We start from the raw sequence: 22,826 nt of genomic DNA, 5'->3' as shown, positions 1-22,826 counted from the left end.
AAAAAGTAAATAGAGAACAAAAAGAAAAAAGTAACAGCTCGGAAAAAATAAACACAATGAGACTTTTTTTAAAGGAATTTAAAAAAAAGTAGAAAAAAACACGGAAAAAAAGAAGAAAAAGTTTGTGTTGCATTCAAATAATTTCCAATTATATCAAGTGAATCTTGTTGCCAACATTGTACTTCCACTAAAAAATGTGTTTAAGTACAGTTCTGTATCTTGCAACTGACAAAATAAGCCCCCCAAAATGTTAATATTATGCGACAACAGTGACGTCATCCACTCCGCTACAAGCACCCCTAGGGCATCATGTTAATCTGTTAATAAACAACAGGGTAGACTGCTGGAAGTGTGAATTTCCCTATGGGGATATCTATCTATCTATCTATCTATCTATCTATCTATCTATCTATCTATCTGTCTGTCTGTCTGTCTGTCTGTCTGTCTGTCTGTCTGTCTGTCTGTCTGTCTGTCTGTCTGTCTGTCTGTCTGTCTGTCTGTCTGTCTGTCTGTCTGTCTGTCTGTCTGTCTGTCTGTCTGTCTGTCTGTCTGTCTGTCTGTCTGTCTGTCTGTCTGTCTGTCTATCTATCTATCTATCTATCTATCTATCTATCTATCTATCTATCTATCTATCTATCTATCTATCTATCTATCTATCTATCTATCTATCTATCTATCTATCTATCTATCTATCTATCTATCTATCTATCTAGGTTTGCTGACCCCGGACCTAGACCAACGAGCCACACGTTGCAAGATCTTCCCTCTATCATTTTGACATGACCTGTGTGCAAATGCCAAACGTACACAATTCACACTGCGTTCCTTTGAATCCAACAGCGCAGTCGCACATGTGTGAGTTTTCGCCACTTTTTCTGCACGTGGCGCCGTTCATGCAGGGCACGCTGAGACAATCCTGGGATAAATCTAAAACCACAAAACAGATAAATGCATTTAAAATAACGAGATCATAAATTCATTTGAGGATTGACAACATGTGGCCATTTCAGGTTAAACGAAATGTTTGGTGTTCTGCACAAACTGGTGGATAGTAACCCCGAAAAGAAGTGATTCTTCTCCAGATATGAAAGAACGACAAACATTCCATGTGTTGGGCACTTTGATTAATTGAGTTAATCAATTGAGTAATTTAGTTAGTGACACCCACCAAGATTCATCCTGAACATGGTCTCCTCTTTTATCTCCAGCGCCAGGCTGATTTTGTTTGTGGTTTCCTCCATCCTCTCCAATCGAACCGGGGGCTGAGGTCCTGGGAGGCACCAGATTTTTCAAGTCAACTAACACAAGTTTAACGCCACGTTACATTTGAGTTGAAACAAATTAAACACAAAAAAACAATTTCCTGGAGATGTTTTTTTCTGAAAAACTGAGTATTTTTTATAGGCTCAAACAGAATTGAAACAGTTATTTTTTATTTCTATTCCTTTTTAGGAACACAGCATCATGGCGTAGTTTGCACAGCAGCAAATAGAAGAAAGTCTCTAACATAGCCTAGAAGGTCATTGGCTAATCTCTACCCAGTCAGAATGACATTGCCAGCTTGGGATACCGCAAAAGAGCCAAATATGTTATAAAGGACTCCTCTCACCCCGGGCACCTCTTTGACCAGCTGCCCTCTGATAGGTGCTACAGGTCCCTTAAAGCAAGGACTAACAACCTCAGCAACTGTTTCTTCCCTAGGGTCATCACCATCCTAAAGAAGTGCACAAGACTGTAAAATATTTAGATCTTATGTATGTATGGAAACATGGTTATCCATATCGACTTATATTGGATTCTGTTGCCGTTTAACAGTATTGCACTATTTTTCACTGCACTATAGTTATGATGCAGGCTCCAAGCACTACCTTGAAAATCTCATCATCTCACTAGCTGCACCGCTTATCCTCAGTAGGGTCGCGGGGGTGCTGGAGCCCATCCCAGCAATCATCGGGCAGTGGGCAGGGGACACCCTGAACTGGTTGCCAGCCAATCGCAGGGCACACAGGGACCTAACAACTTGCTCGCTCATTCACACCTAGGGACAATTTGGACCGGCCAATACACCCGAAATGCATGTCTTTGGAATGTGGGAGGAAACCGGAGTGCCCGGAGGAAACCCACGCAAGCACGGGGAGAACATACAAACTCCGCACAGGAAGTCCGGTAGCTGGATTTGAACCCACACAGGAGGTTCCCAAGACCTTAGAACTGTGCCGCACACGTGTAACCACTGAGCTGCCGTGCTGCCCCTACCTTGAAAATATTTCTATTTATTTATCATGACATTCTTTTATCTTATTTCTTCTATTTTAAGTCTTTATTTATCATGTGTTTTTCCTGGAGGGCCATGTCTAATCTCATTGCAAACAATGTTCACTACGCTGTTAGCAATGATAATAAAGACAACTCTAATAGTAAATGGACGAGTGGTCTCCTCTTAATTAACAATACAAACTAGGAAAAAGAAAACAAGATTTTTTTACAGTAACTTAAGAATAAGGTTCCCTAGAAAGCCACTGTGGAATAACCCTTAAGAGCTTTTAAACATTGATGATGTCATGAGAAGCATGATTTCATTTGCAAAGCATCACAAAACATCTTAACATGGCAAAAGGAATAAAATAAAATAAACACAAACTCGTTTCACCTAATCTCAAGACACATGGAATGACTTAAACTCAAGAATCTTTGAGGGGCCTCTCGATGTAAACAAATGTCACACAAACACGCAGATGTAGAAACTCAGAACGGGGGGTAACAAGAAAAACTACTGCCAAACAAATATCAACATCAAATGCTAGATAGAGTAAAGTGAAAAAAAAAATACGACAGACCAACCAACACTAAAACCCTACAGGTAGTGTAAAAGCTTATTTTAATATAACATATAAAACCTGCAAAGTTACTCACCGTACTGAAGCTCATATTGAATTGTCACAAAATCAATCAGCCCAACAAAAAAACACAGTCGTGCATTTATGCTTACTGGTCCTGTGTCGAACTGCTTTTTGTGGCAAGTGCGTGAACTTGGCTGTGATTTTCCCCCTCGTGTCAATCAATTCAGTGTACCTGCAGAGAACGCACATATTAATTCAATTACCGTATTTTCCGCACTATAAGGCGCACCTAAAAGCCTTTATTTTTTTCAAAAGCTGACCATACGCCTTATGATACAGTGCGCCTTATATATGGATCAATATTAAGTCGCAAAGTCTTGCAACTAAAGCAAGCAGCCGCCGACTAGATTTTCCCCCGAAGGCGAAGTAGTCCGCGGTTTATGCTGGGATTTATATACCGGCGTTTCATTTCCTAACCAATGTGTCAATCATCATTTGAATCAGTCACTAAGTTATTCCGAGGTAAAGGAGGCGGATCCTTTTTATCATTTACAGGCTCGCAAAGGCTAAAGGGGCGAAACAAAGCCTGCAATTGGCCGAAAAAGATGAATGTGAATCACAGGTTGGGTTGCACTACGGCATAGAGAAAACATGTTTTACTATTCTGTATTTGTAAATATTTTACTCTCTTGGATTTACTACACTCACGGTATTAAGAAGACCATGGTTATGTGAAGGCTGCAAGAGAACTTAGGTGAGCTATGCGGATTTATATTTTACCGGTATCTTGTTTTAGAACGATCTTGATGTTTCTGTGATGAGTCTATTTTTAAACTAAATTCAATTCAAAGTGTTTATTGTCATATGCTCAGTAAAGAACCCCGTTTTCCTGCACAATAAAATTCTTACTTTGCTGTCCACACAGTTGCCAGCAAAAAATAAAATGGAAACTAAGAAATGTTTGTTAGGTGATATCGTACGGACACCGCATCCGCACGTGTCTACGACACGTATTTGATTCTTTGCAAGCTTTCGGAATGTTAAGGGGGTAATAAGTTTGACTGAACTATCTGACTGTTTTGTCGACGTTCCCATTGTAGCGCCTTATAATCCGGTGCGCCTTATGTATGGGAAATATAGGACCAAAAACTATTTTTTGGGGGTGCGCCCTATAACCCGGTGCGCCTTATAGTGCGGAAAATACGGTAATTGTATTCATGTGTAAGCAGCAAACTTAAATAATTGTCTTTTTTTATATTAGGCTGCTTAATATTTTTACAGGGGCCCTTCTACATACAAGCTACTGTAGTAACGAGAAATTTGAGATACGAGATGGCCGACAAACAAGAGAAAACTAATGTTACAAGAATTTCCAGACGCTACCACAAGATGGCCTAATGCTTGAGACCTCTCACCGCCAGCATTAGCTAGTCCCAGTTTTTTGTGCTCTCTCGTGCCCCCTTACTCCTCTCCGTTAGAAACTGCCAACTTCCTGTATAGTAAGTGCTCATTATAAACTCACATTTTTTTTGTTAGTATCATGTTGTATATATTATTACTGTACCGTAATCCCTCGCTGAATCGTGGTTTTGCTACTTTGCGGATTTTTATCGTACATTGTCTTCCGCATTCTGATTGGCTAAACAGTCGCCCCACCCTTTTTTTGCCTGTGCGTCAATAATGTTGTGATCTAAATTGTACACATACTAAAACAGTTCTACGAACCTACATTACGCAGGCTTTCAACATTTTACTTTTCGGCATCCTAAAGGAAGGTAAAAGCATTTCTACGCTACATTTTTGTTTAACAATAACGTCCACATGATGTTAATAAAATATAATCTGAAGTAAAAAAGGAGATAGTGTCCTGAAATTACTTCCATTCCTTTTTGCAATTCATTTTGCAATAAAGGAGCAAGATTATTTTGAAATTATAATTTGACAGTACAAAAGTTATCCTTAAAAAAACCTTGAAAAGTATAGTACTACAATTGCTAAACAAAGTATTGAGCCTGTATATAGGGTTTGTTCTTTTGGTTTTAATGTATGATAAAGTATTTAACAAAAAAGTGTTTCCTACCTATCTACCTACCTACCCTGGTCATATTCCTCGAGAGGTGTGACCGATAGCAAGACAAACACATACAATAACAAAGAAAATAAAAAAGGGAAAGAATTGCAAAAAACACACACAATTTTTTTGGGACCATGGCCAACCCAAATGCCCAAATACCCAAACAAGTTGAGCACCTCCCACGGCAACCAAGTTTCTTTCTTTCTCGTGCTTTCTTCCCCCCAAATGAAACAGGACACAAGAAAGCGGCCGTGTCACTCGGGTCAGGCTGACACAACACACTCTTCTGTTCAACAAGCAGGGCCCAACAGCTTTCACTGGTTTACCCCTGCTGCATCATACAGGCTCCCTGCCCATCCCTTAGAACGCGTCTAAACATCCCACTATCCTTTTACAACACCTCTCCACTCATTCCTATCACCAACAAGAGCTCTAGCTTCCATTAGATTTAGACCTCTTTCCTGCAGTGCACTCATAACACCGTCCATCCACGTCAATCGCGGCCTTCCTCTTGGTCTCCTTCCATTTACTTCCGCGCTGTAGATCCTCTTCCAACCGAGTAAATAAGTGTTTCCACTTTGGGCATTTTCACCATTGCAGGTCCTTCTTGAAATGCAAACCCAAGGAAAAAGCAAGGGATTACTGTATTTTATTCTTGATTACTAGCTGTATGTGTTTTTAGTGACCAGGAAGCTGTGTTTTATAGCTATTTAAGGTTAACTTAGATGATGTTGGGATGCCGTTTTTTTTTAGTTAGTCCTTATTTTACCATGACATGGATGGATGGTGTTATGAGTGCACTGCAGGAAAGAGGTCTAAATCTAGTGGAAACTCGAGTTCTTGTTGGTGATAGGAATGAGTGGAGAGGTGTTGTAAAAGGATAGTGGGATGTTTAGACGAGTTCTAAGAGATGGGCAGGCCACCCGTATGATGCGGCAGGGGTAAACCAGTGAAAGCTGTCGGGCCCTGCTGTTGAACAAAAGAGTGTGTTGTGTCACCCTGACCCGAGTGACATGGCCGCTTTCTCGTGTCCCGTTTCATCTGGAAGAACGAAAGCATGACCAACTTGGGTGCCGAGGTGCTTTTGGGTTGGCCATGGTCCGAAAATGTTTGTGTGTGTTTTTTTGCTATTTTTTTCCCTTTTTATTTTCATTGTTATTTTATGTGTTTGTCTTGCTGTCGGTCACCCCTCTTGAGGGATATGACCAAGGTAAATAGATAGATAGTTCTTGTGGGGAAAATTAATTCGTGAGATGAGAAATTCTAGATACGAGCTCGATCAGGGAACAAATTAATCTCGAATTGTAGAGGGGCCACTGTATACTCGTTCAATCATTTTTATTATGTTAGTACCTTGGTTGCACGCCTTCTGAGTCCTGAGGTTGAGCCGGCCTTCGGCCCCGTTTGGTTGGCCGGTCTCTCCTTCCCGGTCTGGCCTCCATTGGTACTAAACACAGAGAAAAATAGGAATTCTATTTGCAGCAGCTTCTTTCACTCACCTCGAGATTTTTGGGTCGACTCGCAGCACTCACAAGTGGTGAAGTCCAGGTAAAGAGGCTGGCTGTGGATCTGTTCGTGTCCCGCTTTCTTGATGGAGGTGAGGGTGATTCGGTAAAGCTGAGACGGCGTCAATTCTCGGAGGGTGTAGGACCCCACCTGGCCCCCGGGCAGAAAGCGGCTTCTGGTGGTCAGGCCCCGCGTCACGTTCACTACGAAGCCGTCGGAAAAGGACTCCTGGTGGCGGGTCCAAGTGATGGCGGCCGAGTTGGCTGTGACCTGGGCCAGTGACAGATTCTGTGGGGGCAGGGGCCCTAAATGTAATAAAGAAGAAATACTTTGGAGGAAAAAAAACTGGAAAATCTCATTTTTCATGTAAATAAATGTTTTCCCCAAAAAGTTTTATTTTATTGTTTTATTGATATGAGGGCCTAGGTATAAAATGTAATATTTATTCTTGAACTTATACAATAGGTATATTTCTTTATATTTGGAAATGACAGCTCTTGAAAACAATGCTTGGCGAACAGAAAAGTTACAAAGACGTGAGTTTTATTCTTGACAAGCATTTCCTGAAAAATTGGCGTTTGGTAGAAAAAAAGTTTTTGAATATTTCAACACATCACAGTAAGATTAGATACTAATTTACGACAAAACGGATGTTAAAGTGTTTTCTTAAAACAACCTCAGTGTAGAAACCCTTTATTTTTAAGTTAATGTGTGCAATGCAGTATTAAAACACTAGCAGCCGCTCTATTGTTTTGTGCAATTGAAAACGAGTGCTAAACAGCACAAAGAAGAATACAAACTACGGAGTCTTAAAGCGACCACATTTTTCATCTCACATTTTTACCCAGAATTTGACCTCTAGGTGGGCCTTATGCTATTTAAAATAAACACATTTCCTGACCTTATTCTTTTTTAAAAAAATGCACATTATTATTATAGTTGATGTATTTTTACTTATTATTTAGAACAATACGTTTTTTTTTTCAATTATTCCAGGTGCTAGATAATACCCACAGTCCCCTTAAAAATCTTCTTGTAAAATAACTATACTTATTTGGGAAAAATACATAAGTTATTAATACAAAAATGACAGCTGATTTAAAAAAAAAAAAAATCATAAAAAGCTTTTCTCAATGAAATGATCTGAAATGATCTGCATTTATATAGCGCTTTTCAAGTCAATGACTTCCCAAAGCGCTTTACAATGTGCTCCACATTTCCCAATAACGGCCTTGTATTGCAGCCATGTAAGACGCTAACCTGCTTATTGGGGGTATTGGGGGGTTCAGTATCTTACCCAAGGACACTTCGACATGTAACACGGACAAGCCGGGATTCGAACTGGGATCCCTTGATCCCAAGACGAGCGCTCTACCTCCTGAGCTACTGCCGCCCCCAATGTGGGTAAAAAGATAATTGTTCATGCAAAAGAAATTTCAATGTGGTCCAACTCCAAGTTAGCATTAACCCAGTTAACCCAAGGTTAATGAAAAAAAAAATGGAACCTACTGGTCCAAAACCGCAAGGGTCCTGCTGAACGGCTTGTGGAAGGAAACTCATCAGGTGTGAGTCCACATTGGGTCAACACGTCCACAGTATACATGTTGGCAGGGAGTAGAGAACTGAAAGGAACGGTACAGGTGTTATAATACAACACGGACCCCAGTGTAACAGCAACCTCTCATGATACGGAAATCGAATCACTGATCAGTTTATATTGGCAGTGTAGCATGTAGCTAGGGAAGTCAAGAAATGGTTGGTAGAGATTAGTAATTGGTTAGCTGGGGGTACAGCGTCTCACCTGAAGACGTGTTCGGTGGTGGTGGCGTTGAGCATGGCCGTGTGAGTGATACTGCCATCTTTGGGCGTTAGCGTGACCCGTATCCTACTGATGGGTGCGTGGCGAGTTGTCTTGAAATTGATGCTCCAGGTGAGCCACACCTCCGACGACGACACATTCATCACCTGAAGATGCTCCACATGCCGAGGCCCTTGGTTTTGTTTTTAGAAAAAACACCGTCCATATGAGTACAAGCACTTGAAAGAATTAGAAACATTATTGTAAATCTCTCAAATAATGTAAAAAATCTGATTTATCATTGATGTGTGTTTGTTATTTTTTTATTTCAGTAACTAACTTTTCATGTATTTTGTCACAACAAAATGTTATTCAAATGTGAAGATGGCTCAGTTGCCCAAACTTTTCACCTATTGGTTATTCAGTGAAGAAAGACATTGCAGTTGGTGCACTCGTCAATGAACCAATGGTTTAGAAGCGCAACCAGTTAGATGCGCCCCTTCATTTAAATAGCCGATTGTTGTGACAAAATACGTTAGATTTATTTCTTCATAGGACATGATTGGTCCTCCATTAGGGGTAGACGGATCCATCCAAATATTGGTATTATCGATACAGAGCAAGTGGCAAACAGGAAGCGCAGCGCATTTGGACTCTGCACCGCTTATCTTCAGTAGGGTCGCGGGGGTGCTGGAGCCCATCCCAGCTATCTTCGGGCAGTTACTCCACAAATTTACATGAACACATGAAAAAAGCTCATCTTATGGAGAACAACGAGCTACAACACAAATGTAAACATGTTACTGTTACTGAACAAAACAAAAAAGTTTGCATTGTAGTTTTCTTTTAACAAAAAATAAAACATTTATATTGCCTATAATCTTTGTGCTGCGTGTATAGTAGATCTATTCAACTACCATGATTGGATTGGTATCGATCTAGACTACCCTGTATTTACTTGAATAGGATCAATTCCAAAATTCCAAGTATTGCCCACACCTATCCTCCATTTGTGTGAGTATTTCAGCAATATATGACAGAAAACGGGGATCGCGCAACAGACGGGCAGCACGGCGGCGCAGTGGTTAGCGCGTGTGTGGCACAATTCTAAGGTCTTGGGAACCTCCTGTGTGGGTTCAAATCCAGCTACCGGACTTCCTGTGCGGTGTTTGTATGTTCTCCCTTTCCTCCGGGCACTCCGGGTTCCTCCCACATTCCAAAGACATGCATTTCAGGTGGATTGGCCGGTCCAAATTGTCCCTAGGTGTGAATGAGCGAGCGAGTTGTCTGTCCCTGTGTGCCCTGCGATTGGCTGGCAACCAGTTCAGGGTGTCCCCTGCCCACTGCCCAATGATTGCTGGGATGGGCTCCAGCACCCCCGCGACCCTACTGAGAATAAGCGGTGCAGCTAATGAGATAAGGTAATGAGAGATGACAGAAAAGCAATTCGCGTGTCTGTCACTGACTTGTGCGTATGAGAGCGGTGGCCGGCCTGCTGACATGGTCGCTGTTGACGTTGCGCTTGATGGAGTAGGTGGAGATATTATAGAGCAGGCCGGGCACGAGACTTCGCAGGACGTGCCGGCGGCTCTGCCGGTCCAGGTAGTCGACCTTGCGTGCGCCTCCGCGGCCGTGCGGCGCGTAGGTCACAACAAAGCCACTCAACCATGCCGCCGAAGATGCCTCAGGCTGGTCCCAACGCAGCTCCATCTCACTTTCCTCTACACGCTGCACGTGGAGACCGGAAGGGGGCAGAAGATCTGAGAACAGTTGCCGGAATGTTACATACGGTAACGATGGTTCTCATACCACATTTAAGGTGGGAAGGTAAGTGAATTGGCAGGGTAAGAAATGTTAATGACAAAAGTAATAATGCACCGGACTACCATGTGCTTTTCTTGGACACTAAACTATAATTTGCACTACACAGTGTGTTAATGGGACGGAAAGTTTCAGTTTATGTGTGACCAGAGAAAATACTCAAATCCAGACTTGATATTCCATTGCCGATGACTGATGTTGATGTCGTACTATTGTTATCTTGTCTTGCCTGCTGCCTGGCTGTTGGCTAAGCGAGGGAGAAAGACGTCAAGTCAAGTCAAGTCATTTTTATTTGTATAGCCCTTATTCACAAAGAGTCTCAAAGGGCTGCACAGGTTATTACACAGACTATTTTTCAGACTATTATTACAACATCCCCTGATCTGGAACCAACATGAGGGCAAGGAAAAACTCCTCACCTCAACATTAGGAAATTGAGGAAACCTTGAGAAGGGACCGCACATGTGGCATCCCCCTTTCAGGATTACCAGACAGCAAAGGATGTTGCAATCACAAATAATACACAGATATTGTCCACGAAAAGTATAGGTTATTCATATGCTATAGAGTAAAAGTGTGTTTTAAGCTTAGATTTAAACATTTCCACTGAGGTTGCAGATCGGATCTCAGGGGGGAAAGCATTTCACAGTACGCTCTCGAACCAGCGGAACACTTCTTGGCTCTTGGGATCACCAGAAGACTGGCGCTCTCAGAACGAAGGCTTCAGACCGTAACATAGGGGGAAGTCCTTTGGATGTTGTATTTTGGTGCTGTATCTAGTCTGGTTGCTTTTAGCCATTAATTAGTCTAGAACAGGGATCGGCAACCTATGACACGCATGCCAGCAGTGGCACGCGAGGGTTTAACCAGTGGCACGCGACCGCACGGCAAAATAATAATGATTTTTTTAAAGCACATTTACCTTGAAATTTAGACATTTTCAGTTGCGCACTGTGTTGTTTAGAGGCTTTACGGTCGCGCCTCTGCTCCATTTGTGAGCGTTTCTGCGCGGCGCAGAGGAGAGGAGAGATCCGTGTTTTAACCCAGCCAACGAAACACACGCGTGCGATAAATAAATGAATCACGTCAGCTCCTTCAGCGAAAAAATGTCGTTCTTTTCAGCCAGCGTGGCAAAAAATGACCGTGCTGTTTGTGCTTTATGCTTCAAGAGTGTTGCACCTCGCACATCAAGTGTTAAACGCCATTTACGAGACGAAACTGGTTAAGAGGGCACAGCAGCGCCTGTACTTCCTGCGGAGGATGAGGAGAGCCCACCTGCCCCGACCATCCCTCATCGCATTCTACAGGGGCACCATAGAGAGTATCCTGACCAGCTGTATCTCTGTGTGGTGTGGAGGCTGCAGCACTACCGACTGGGGTAGTGTGAGGAGGGTAACGAGGACAGCAGAGAAAATAATCGGGACTACACTTCCCTCCATTCAGGACATTGGCCAGAAGCGCTGCCTATCCCATGCTAAGAACATTATCGGGGACCCCTCTCACCCCCATCATGGACTGTTCACTCTGCTAGCCTCTGGGAAGAGGTACTGCAGTGTGCGGTGCAGGACCACCAGGTTCCGCAGTAGTCTAGTCCCCCTGGCCATTAGACTGTTAAATGGTCAATCTAACATATAGTTAACCTAAATCTAAAAGGCTGCTAATCTGACTTTTTGCACTACTGGCAGTTCTTTATAGCTTGCCACTCCTTGCACATGTGCTCTCTGCACTATTGTACTTACAGCGTTATTGTTACAGTGTTAATGTTACTGTTTACCTGACTTGTTAACCTGACTGCCCATTTTGCACATCTGGTTAGCTACTCCTCTTGCACTATCGGCACTATGGTAAAATACTATACGTAGCCATAATACAATACAACTTTTACTTATATCTGTACATTCAAGGAAACTGTGCGGGTCAGATGTATCGACATTTCGTTCTGTATACACGTGTACTAGAATGACAATAAAGTAGATCTGAATCTGAATCTGAATCTGAATCTGAAACATGAACACGAATTCAAGGATAAATCTGACAAGGCGGAAACATTAAAACGCGCTGTGTCCAAGGACTGCAAACAAACACAGACCATTGTCACTGCTAAAAACGCCATTGCTCACTGCATAGCAAAGCACGGAAAATCTCTTACTTAATGCGGATATATTAAAGAAGCGCTCTTTTCGAGCTCGGAGGTTTTGTTTGGTGGCTTGCCTAACAAATAGACAATCAAAAACAAGAATAAAACACAACCCCATGTCAGCTAGAAGTGTTGAACGTCAAGAGGGGTTGGCAGAAAGCATATGTGTGCGTGTGTGTTTCAAATTCATATTTTCTGCAATAATATTTTATTGATGAATAGTATGGTAGCTGTCCATATCACTTGACTTTTTTTATTGTAGTTCATTGTTGATGAAGAATGGTTGATTCTTGTGGTCAAATGTTGAAGTCATGGATGTCTACAGCCCTTTCCAGGCGTTGCTCACATTCATTTTTTAGTTTATTGATTAACAAGAATAGTGCTAGATAAATAGGTCAGTTATACGATTTCAATGTCTGTCCATGTTGTATATTTGGACTCGTGTACAGTGTTGGAGATTTAAAAATTGTTGTGTGAGTCATTAATCTTGGTGTGGCACACTGATTTACAAGGAAATTTGAAAGTGGCACTCGACACCGAAAAGGTTACTGACACCTGGTCTAGAAAAAGAAGTCTAAAGTTGTTTCGTTTAGCCCATCTAACGTTGACGAACTTTAATTCAAAAATTGAATTTGTATTTCTCGTTACAAAAACTATCTCATCACAAAATGAACAAATCACTCGAAAAGAAAAAAGGGAAAAGAGTTTGAAGCCCAGGGCTTATGTCCCCAAAATAACTTTGGACGCTTTTTTTTGGCAATCATTTATATAAATTTAGATTACCGTATTTTCCGCACTATAAGGCGCACCTAAAAGTCTTAATTTTTTTCAAAAGCTGACCATGCGCCTTATAACACAGTGCGCCTTATATATGGCTCAATATTAAATTCGCAAGGTCTCGCAACTTACTCAACGGCCGCCGACTCGATTTTACCCCGAACGTGGAGTAGTCCGCGGTGTATGCTGGGATTTATATACCGGCGTTTCATTGACTAACCAATGTGTCAATCATCATTTGAATCGATCACTATTGGTTGAAGTTATTCGGAGCCTCGGATTGGCTAGATGGCCAAAACAAACCCTGCAATCGGCCGAGTTTAGCAATGGCGTAGCAAGTCCGCGGTGTATGCTGGGATTTATATACCGGTGTTTCATTGGCTAACCAATGTGTCAATCATCATTTGAATCGATCACTATTGGCTGAAGTTATTCGGAGCCTCGGATTTGCTAGATGGCCAAAACAAACCCTGCAATCGGCCGAGTTTAGCAATGGCGTAGCAAGTCCGCGGTGTATGCTGGGATTTATATACCGGCGTTTCATTGGCTAACCAATGTGTCAATCATCATTTGAATCGATCACTATTGGCTGAAGTTATTCGGAGCCTCGGATTGGCTAGATGCCCAAAACAAACCCTTCAATCGGCCGAGTTTAGCAATGGCGTAGCAAGCTTGCTACAGTACGCCATAAAGAAACATGTTTCATTAGTCTGTATTTGTAAATATTTTACTCTCCTGGATTTACTTCAATCACGGTTGTAAGAAGACCATGATTGCGTATCATTATTGAACGTGAGAACTTAGGTGAGCTATGCGGCTTTATATTTTCCCGGTATCTTGTTTTAGAACGATCTTGATGTTGCTGTGATGAGTTGAGTGAATTAAACTCAATTCCAAGTGTTTATTGTCATATGCACAGTAAAGTTGTGAGCGAAAAAGAAAATAGAAACATAGAAATGTTTGGCATTTCTTGAATCCCAAGACTTCAACCTTCCGAATGATATTTGAAATGACGCATTTAAGTGACATCGTACGGACACCGCATCCGCACGTGTCTACGACACGTACAAAACTCAATTCCAATGAAGTTGGGAAAGTGTGTTAATTGCAAATAAAAATTGATCCAAGTAAATTGCAAATTCTTTTCAACCCATATTTAAATGAATGCACAGCAAAGACAACATATTTATTGTCTTCACTCATAAACTTTATTGTTTTGGGAGAAAATCATCAACTCTGTAATTTGATGACAGCAACACGTGCCAAAATAGTTGGGACAGGTGTCAATAACTACTCAGAAAGTGGATGAATGGAAATCAACCAACTATTTGCAGGTGAACAGATGAATTAGCAACAGGTGAGAGTTGTTACTGGGTATAAAAAAGGGAGACCCGAACAAGCTAAGTCATTCACATGCAAGGATGGGGCGAGGTTCACCTCTTTGTGAACAACTGCGTGAGCAAATTGTTGAACAGTTTAAAAACAACATTCCTCAAAGTACAATTGCAAGGAATTTAGGGATATCATCATCTACAGTCCATAATATTGTGAAAAGGTTCAGGGAATCTGGAGAAATCACTGTGCGTAAACGGCATGGCCGTAAACCATTATTGAATGCCCGTGACCTCCGAGCCCTCAAGCGGTACTGCATTAAGAACCGACATCAATGTGTAAAGGACATCACCACATGGGCTCAGGAACACTTTGGAAAACCACTGTCAGTCAATACAGTTCGACGCTATATCCGTAAGTGTGGGTTAAAACTTTATGTTGCAAAGCGTAAGCCATTCATCAACAACATCCAGAAACGCCGCAGGGTTCTCTGGGCCCGAGCCCATCTAAAATGGACTGATACAAAGTGGAAAAGTGTTCTGTGGTCTGATGAGTCAGTTTTCCAAATTGTGTTTGGAAATTGTGGACGTCGTGTCCTCCGGTCCAAAGAAGAACAGAACCACCCAGACTGTTATGCACGCAAAGTGCAAAAGCCAGCATCTGTGATGGTATGGGGGTGCATGAGTGGCCAAGGAATGGGTAACCTGCACATCTGTGAAGGCACCATTAATGCAGAAAAGTACATTCAGGTTTTGGAACAAAGTATGTTGCCATCCAAACAGAATCTTTACCATGGGCGCCCTTGCTTCTTCCAGCAGGATAATGCCAAGCCACACACTGCACGTCTCACGACAGCGTGGCTTCGTAGTAAGAGGGTGCGGGTGCTTGACTGGCCTGCCTGCAGTCCTGACCTGTCTCCCATTGAAAATGTGTGGCGCATTATAAAGCGCAGAATAAGACAAAGGAGACCCCGGACTGTTGAACAGCTGAAGCTGTACATAAAGCAAGAATGGGAAAGGATTCCACTATCAACGATTCAACAACTAGTCTCCTCACTTCCTAAACGTTTATTGAGTGTTATTAAAAGGAAAGGTGATGTAACACAATGGTGAAGAAGCCCCTTTCCCAACTACTTTGGCACTTGTTGCAATTATAAAATTCTAAGTTTATCATTATTTGCTTATGGAAATAAAGTTTATGAGTTTGAACATGGATAATCTTGTCTTTGTGGTGTATTCATTTAAATATGGGTTAGAAAAGGTTTGCAAGTCATTCTATTCTAATTTTACTGACATTTTAAACTTTTTCCCAACTTCATTGGAATTGACTTTTGTATTTGCTTCTTTGCAAGCTTTGGGAATGTTAATGGGGTAATCAGTTTGACTGAATCATCTTACTGTTTTGTCGACGTTGCCATTGTAGCGCCTTATAATCCGGTGCGCCTTATCTATGGAAGATATAGGACCAAAAACTATTTTTCTCACTCTCTCTCTGTTATTTCTTTCTCTTTTTTTTCTTTCTCCTCAATCTACTAGTCCGGCCCCGAGAGAACGTTTGTGTTATCGAGTGGCCCCCGAGTTAAAATGAGTTTGACACCCCTGCTGAATTATATAATAGCTGGTGTTGTTGAAGCCGCTTCTACCATCAATTAAATTAAAAAAAAAAATCCCTTCTTTTATATCTCAAGTGATGAGAACATATTTAGATTTATCGGGTTTAGTATTTGTATCGTCAAGCATCGCTGTTGCTTTAGCAGCAAATATATTTTAGATGCTAGCTTTAAGTCAAGTCAAGTCATTTTTATTTGTATAGCCCTTAATCACAAAGAGTCTCAAAGGGTTAACACTCTAAAGAGTATCCAATGCTGCGTGGAATGTATCCATTGTGAATTGCTTACAAAAAAGATTTAAATGTAACATGGCAGTCGGGAAAAGATAATGAGAATGACACAAATATAGTACATAAAAACAAATAAGCACACCAGACCTTTCTCACAGTCTTTCCCTGTGTGCCCGGCTTTGCACACACAGTTGTAGTTTCCTCTCCTGTCACTTCTGCACTCGCCCCTACTCCCGCACGGATGCAGCACGCAGGGGTCCTCCACTAGGAGGCGACACAATCAAACATTTGCTTCGGGGCTGCTCTAAAAAAGTGGTGAACTGGCTGAACTTGAGGATGAAAAGGAGGATTGAGAGGAGGGAAAGTCACTTACACATCTGGCACTGGTCACCAAAAAAGCCATCTTTGCACGTGCATATGTGCGTCTTCCTGTTGACACGACACACACCGCCGTTTAGACAAGGGTTGGACTCGCAGCCGTCCTGCTCTACACACAAAAATACAGCACATTGTCAACGACGCTTGATCACATTTATGATTTGTCAGCAAAACTTTAGTGATACATTACCAAGGCAGAAACTAAATAAAATGAAAAGAAAATGATCTGCATTTATATAGCGCTTTTCAAGTCAATGACTTCCCAAAGCGCGTTACAATGTGCTCCACATTTCCCAATAGCAGCCTTGTATTGCAGCAATGTAAGACGCTAACCTGCTTATTGGGGGTATTAGGGGTTCAGTGTCTTACCCAAGGACACTTCGACATGTAACACGGACTAGCCGGGATTCGAACTGGGATCCCTTGAACCCAAGACGAGCGCTCTACCTCCTTAGCTACTGTGTGTGTGATTAAGGGAAAATTTCGTCAGAAATGGCAGAGCATGTGGAACGGAGAGAGCAAAGCACGACACTTGTATAAAAGTCCCAAAAACATTGGGACAGCAAGGGTAATGGCAAAAACAGAAGAATGGAGAATGTGATGACCGGGGGATGTATGGGGGGCCCGGGTGGGCATGACCCACCCAGATGTGAGTCGTGGGCACCCAAAAGAAATATCAGGAACATCTATTGTAACGTGGCACTGGATACATGAAACGGACGGAAAGTGGGCCTCACCTACTTTTTTAGAGATAGATAGATAGATAGATAGATAGATAGTGTTGTGGTAAATACACTTGCATTTGTAGAATAGATTTGCATACATGTAGAAATTTAGAAAGACTTGCTTACAGTTGTGGGAAAAGGTCGGGTAGACATCCTTGAAGATACTCTTGGCAGACATTAAGTTTCCTTGAAGATAGCGTGCAAGGGACGGGACGCTCTGTACTTGATACGTGATACAGGACCGCCTTTTGGGGTGTACTCAATCGAAGCCTAATCGTCACTACCAGCTTTAAATACATTGTCATGTTCCTAGCTCTGTGAGATCTCCATTGACGCATCAATAAAGTTGTATCTCCCTCCACGAGGCTGGCTCCCTTTTCCTTATCCACATATGAGAAGACTTTTCTCTCGATTATCGAACCTCCAAATTCTCCAACATTTAAATGGCGCCCAAAAACGTGGATGTTTGGCACTTAAATAAACAGAAAAGGGAAAAGACTTCTCAGTGGAACGGTCTCAAATGAGCGAGTGAGGTAAGGAAAGCTTTTTCTCTCCTTATTTCGGTTTGCTTGTCGAGATTCGTGGGAGGACGGGAGCCTGTGGCGTCGGAGCTAAATTATGAAAATGCGTGCACGTGGAATTTTCCGTCTATAGTCAGGCCCAAGTTCGGACGGATGAGATATATAGACCGAGTTGTGATTTTTATGTCCGACGGGATTATGAGCTCAGAGAGTCCTGTTTGTTTTGGGACATAGGCTGCTTGAAAAAGGGAAAAGGCTAATTTAACCTGGATAAGAGGTTGCAGCGGCGTCGGTATTTGTATATTTATGATTGTCTTGAGATCTGTGTAAAGCTGTGATAAGACGTCATCATTTGCTGAAGTGACAGTTCGAGAGTAGACGATCTATATATGGTTAATACGGGGCATGTTTTATGTGTTTCCCTAGTCGATTGATGATTGGGAGTCGGACATGTAACCTTGCACTTGAGAAAAAGTGTGGTGCATGGAACCTCGCCATTTTCTACAATCTGAAAGGTTATACCGACGTTAGAAAAATGAGCAGTAATCAGATGTTGTATTATTAAGATATATTCGCATAGAAACAAGCGATACAAAGAATGTGTGAGAATTGCTGACATGTTTTCAGTCTGGGAGATGTCTCATTCGGAAATGTTGGTGTGTGTGCCAGCTGGCGATAATTGTGCGTGTGTCTCTCTGTCTGTGGATGTGTGTTCTGTTCGGTTCGGTTTCTCCCCCGGCCGCCTGAGTGAGAGTGCGCGGGTGATTTATACTTAACTGTTTTTTGTTTTTTTTGTTTTGTTTGGCGTTGGGAGAGGAGTTAAGGACGCATGGATGAATGATGGAGTGACTGCTTATTCTACATTTTACGGTCTTGTATGTGCATTAAAGTACATTTTACCTCATGAAGGGCTCAATGGCCCTGAGGTATGGAAGCTCGAAAGTACCAAAATCAAAAATATTACAGGAAAAAAGAAAAATGTGAGATATGACGAAAATGTGTAAAATATAATTCTTAGAATATGGTTTCATAAGAAACATGCACTCGAAATCTTTTAAAGGGACAGTGTGTATAAATTGACCCCAAGATGTCTTTGCACTGTGGAGTGCAACCAAAATAAAAGTGCTTAACAGGATGAATAGGAGAGTCACAGTGCCCACATAAGCACTATTTTTCACTGCCTCTAGGTGATGCTCATGTTATGTTATGGAAAACTCCAATAACTCCAGTTTACGGTCACGTAGTCACACCAGCAGTCCCTGTTTTGGATGTAAATTGCTAAAAATACTTTATAAGAAAGCTAATTAAACGATTTAGGTTCACTATCAAGACATTTCTAATAAAAACTCGCAGGAAAAAACCTTAACCGAGAACGAACGTTCTATTCAGGAGCTGTAGCAAAGAAACTCAAACGTTTTGATTGGGTAAGTGTTAGGAACTATAAACAGGACATGCGCATTTTGCTCCATTGCCCAGCGCCTGTGCTAAAAGTAAATACGTAAGTATCTTCAGTTGTAGGGATTTTTAACATTTTCATTTTGAGACGAAATGACAGACAAAATGAGCGTCAGCACTCATAAGTGACGGCGGGAGGGAGTCGAATTTTAAGTCACTCAACACTCAAAACGTCACACAGTGAAAATTAAAATCGCTGAATGAAAGTACCGTAGAAATACTACGACAGTAATACGGTAATAGAGAAATGCCCCTAGAGCAAGGGTGTCAAAGTCATTTGAACTCGGGGGCCACACGATAGAACAAACATTCTGTCGGGGGCCTGACTGGTAGATTCAAGAGAAAGAAAAAGAGAGAGAAATAAAATAGAAAGAGAGAAGGAAAACAAGAAACTGAGAAAAATAGAAAGAGAGAAGGAAAGCAAAATAGAGAGAAAAGTCTTCTCATATGTGGATAAGGAAAAGGGAGCCAGCCTCGTGGAGGGAGATACAACTTTATTGATGCGTCAATGGAGATCTCACAGAGCTAGGAACATGACAATGTATTTAAAGCTGGTAGTGACGATTAGGCTTCGATTGAGTACACCCCAAAAGGCGGTCCTGTATCACGTATCAAGTACAGAGCGTCCCGTCCCTTGCACGCTATCTTCAAGGAAACTTAATGTCTGCCAAGAGTATCTTCAAGGATGTCTACCCGACCTTTTCCCACAACTGTAAGCAAGTCTTTCTAAATTTCTACATGTATGCAAATCTATTCTACAAATGCAAGTGTATTTACCACAACATATCCCCCATTTTTATTTTTTATTTTTTCTCTCGATTATCGAACCTCCAAATTCTCCAACAATAGATAGATAGATAGATAGATAGATAGATAGGTAGATACTTTATTCATCCCCATAGGGAAATTCACACTTCCAGCAGTATCCTTGAAAATAAAACAATAATAAAGTAAAAGGAATATAATACATAAATACCCAATGTAACGTGTTTATATAGAGTATTTAAATAGTGCTACATAAAATACACACTGTAATAAAAATAGGGTTATATGCAATGTGGGGGTGTGTTTTTTTATGTGGGCTTTTACTCCACCGGGTGGAGTTAAAGAGCCTCATGGCATGAGGAAGAAATGATCTCCTCAGTCTGTCCGTGGAACAAGACTGTGACGGCAGTCTGTCGCAGAAGCTGCTCTTCCGTTAGGAGATGAATTTTTATTGCAAATTTATTTTCGGTTACTGTTGGTCGCAACCGCGCCGGACAAGAAGTAACCAAAACAAGCAGTGTTCCAACCTCTTTTTATCCACGCGCATCCTCTCACTCTGCTGTTAAACTCAAAGAAGAAGAAGAGGAAGAAGAAGAGGAAGTGGAGGAAGAAAAAGAAGAGGAATAAGATGGATAGATACTTTATTCATTCCCGTAGGGAAATTCACACTTCACCAGTCTCCTTTGTTGTTTATTGACAGATTAACAGGATGCCCTCGGGGTGTTTTGTTGTAGTTTAGCTACAGCGGAGTGGATGACGTCACACGCTAGTCCAAAAGTTCGACGTCCCTGCAGCAGATGGAAATCTTTGTGCCCAGGGATACACCACCTCGTGTTAGCGAGTCCACCTTCTGCTTCCTGCAGGCTTTCGTGTCTCTGTCTAACAGCGCTAAAGCCGGGTAGCTCAGGATAGCTCCGGGTGGCTCCACGTTAGCGTTCCGGATGCTAGACGTGAGCCACGTTTCCATTAAACACAGCAAACAGCACTCCCTGTGCGCTTTGATGTTTTTCACCAGCACAGCCAGTTCCTCGGTCTTATTTGGTAGAGAGTTCACATTTACCATAATTACGGACAGTACCGAAGACTTGTAACGTCGCTAGCCGCTTAGCTAGCTCCGGCTCTCCATCCACGATAGGGCCCCCTCATCACGCCAGCACGAGAATTCTTCAGGGCAAGGAGTTGATTCATCGAATAAACGCATTTTTGTGTGTTAAAACCCATAACGATAGGATAGAAAGTAATCCAAAGTGTAGTTGTCAACCGGGACGAATAACACCGAAGATAGAAGCAGACAATAAAAACAATAAATCACAAAAAGTGCGAGATAACACGGAGCTGCTGGAAAGGCTTCCGCTTTGATCTAACCCTAACCCTAAGAGAAAGAAGAGGAAGAAGAAGATTAGGAAGGGGAAGAAGCAGAAAAGGAAGAGATAGAGGAATCATATGGTAAATAGTTGGCATTTACTGTATATAGCGCTTTTCAATTCACTTAAGACCCTACAAAGCGCTTTACAATGTGCTTCATACTTACCCATTCACACACACATACTCACACAATGATAGCGGCGACAGTTATGCAAGTCGCCTACCTGCTTATCGGGGTCATTAGGGGTTCAGTGTCTTGCCCAAGGACACTTGGAAATTTAACATTCAACTGTGTGATTTCCAGTTGTAGAGTAATAAGAAGAGGAATAAGAGGAGGAGGAAGAGGATAACATACCTGTCAACCTGTACGGTTTTGCCGTACAAAGTACGTTTATTATTTATTTTAAGATTTGTACGATGTACGAGAAAATCTGTACGGGAAGACGCAATTTTGGCAATTATGAGTACCATCCGGTATACACCGGCTATCACGAAACAGCAAATCAATCAAGTCAAACGAGTTCGCCGTGGAAGCCTCTATCTCGGTATCGTTTTTTTCGTTGCAAACGAAGCGAGCGGTTTGATGTAGTGAAAGGAAGTCCGTCTCTTTTTAGACAACCGGCTTTTCTGGCTCAACTCATTAAAGAAAGCCGGCTCTCAAACGTTTCACTTGCTTTGATGCATTATATTAAGAATTATTATGTTGTATAAAGAAGTTAAGAAAAAAAGGAAGTATAAAATGAGAAAATGAAAAAAAGACAGGTTTGTGGTTATCCCTTTAATCAGTATATTACCAACAATAATTTAATGCAGAAAATGAATTCATAATTTGAATAAGAAAATGTATTATTTTACTTAATTACATTTGCATGTATTTTTTCTTTCTACAATGAACGTCCAAGCTACTTCATTTTTGAACTTTTTTTTTTTAATAAACCTCATTCATGACGAGCGACTAAGGATCTCACAACAAAATGTTAATGAACAATATATATGACATAACGAAACACATGTACAATATCATATGTTAAACTACATAAATAAACATGTTTGAAAAGATTATTTTGTATATTGTAAGGGAAAATACGAATGTTTGTAAGCGCATGGAGCCGTGGAGATTGACAGGTATGGGAGAAGGAAGATCAAGAAAAAGAGCAGGAGGAAGACAAAAAGCCAGAGAAAGAAAAAGAACAACAACAACAAAAAAAGGGCTCATAATCAATGTTCCCTGTAATTTTCCACGGGTCTGAGCGTACACACAAAGTCGATGAGCAACGCTTGAAACAAAAGTGAGCAACCATAATCCCAAGTGTGGCAAGATAATTAATCATCAAACATGTCCAAAACTTGACATCACGTTACCTTTTGCTGAGTTTCCGGCAATGCAAAATGATTTTTCTCTTTTGAATGAATTGACTCATGTGATATTGCAAAGGTTGTACGGCCTACAAACGTCGTTTGTTCTTACAATTCTTTCACAAGATATCCATTTC

General features: G+C 41.5%; 1 protein-coding gene across 2 annotated transcripts in view; it reads right to left on the bottom strand.

Annotated features, from left to right (window-relative positions):
* Positions 1-22,826, bottom strand: part of sned1 (sushi, nidogen and EGF-like domains 1) — a 74,907-nt gene that overhangs the window by 2,535 nt on the left and 49,546 nt on the right. For both annotated transcript variants that reach the window (XM_088348988.1, XM_088348989.1), the window contains exons 19-28: positions 16,498-16,611; positions 16,272-16,388; positions 9,685-9,978; positions 8,222-8,411; positions 7,930-8,042; positions 6,447-6,725; positions 6,268-6,361; positions 2,990-3,072; positions 1,169-1,270; positions 808-927 (exon numbers count right to left, since the gene is read on the bottom strand). In XM_088348988.1, the coding sequence (XP_088205114.1) occupies positions 808-927; positions 1,169-1,270; positions 2,990-3,072; positions 6,268-6,361; positions 6,447-6,725; positions 7,930-8,042; positions 8,222-8,411; positions 9,685-9,978; positions 16,272-16,388; positions 16,498-16,611 (1,506 nt within the window). The remainder of the gene's footprint in view (positions 1-807; positions 928-1,168; positions 1,271-2,989; positions 3,073-6,267; positions 6,362-6,446; positions 6,726-7,929; positions 8,043-8,221; positions 8,412-9,684; positions 9,979-16,271; positions 16,389-16,497; positions 16,612-22,826) is intronic.

This window comes from Urocampus carinirostris, chromosome 12 (assembly GCF_059441175.1).
Source record: "Urocampus carinirostris isolate Australia breed hairy pipefish chromosome 12, RoL_Ucar_1.0, whole genome shotgun sequence".
NCBI lineage: Eukaryota > Metazoa > Chordata > Actinopteri > Syngnathiformes > Syngnathidae > Urocampus > Urocampus carinirostris.
This window is presented reverse-complemented; position numbering and strand designations above follow the sequence as displayed.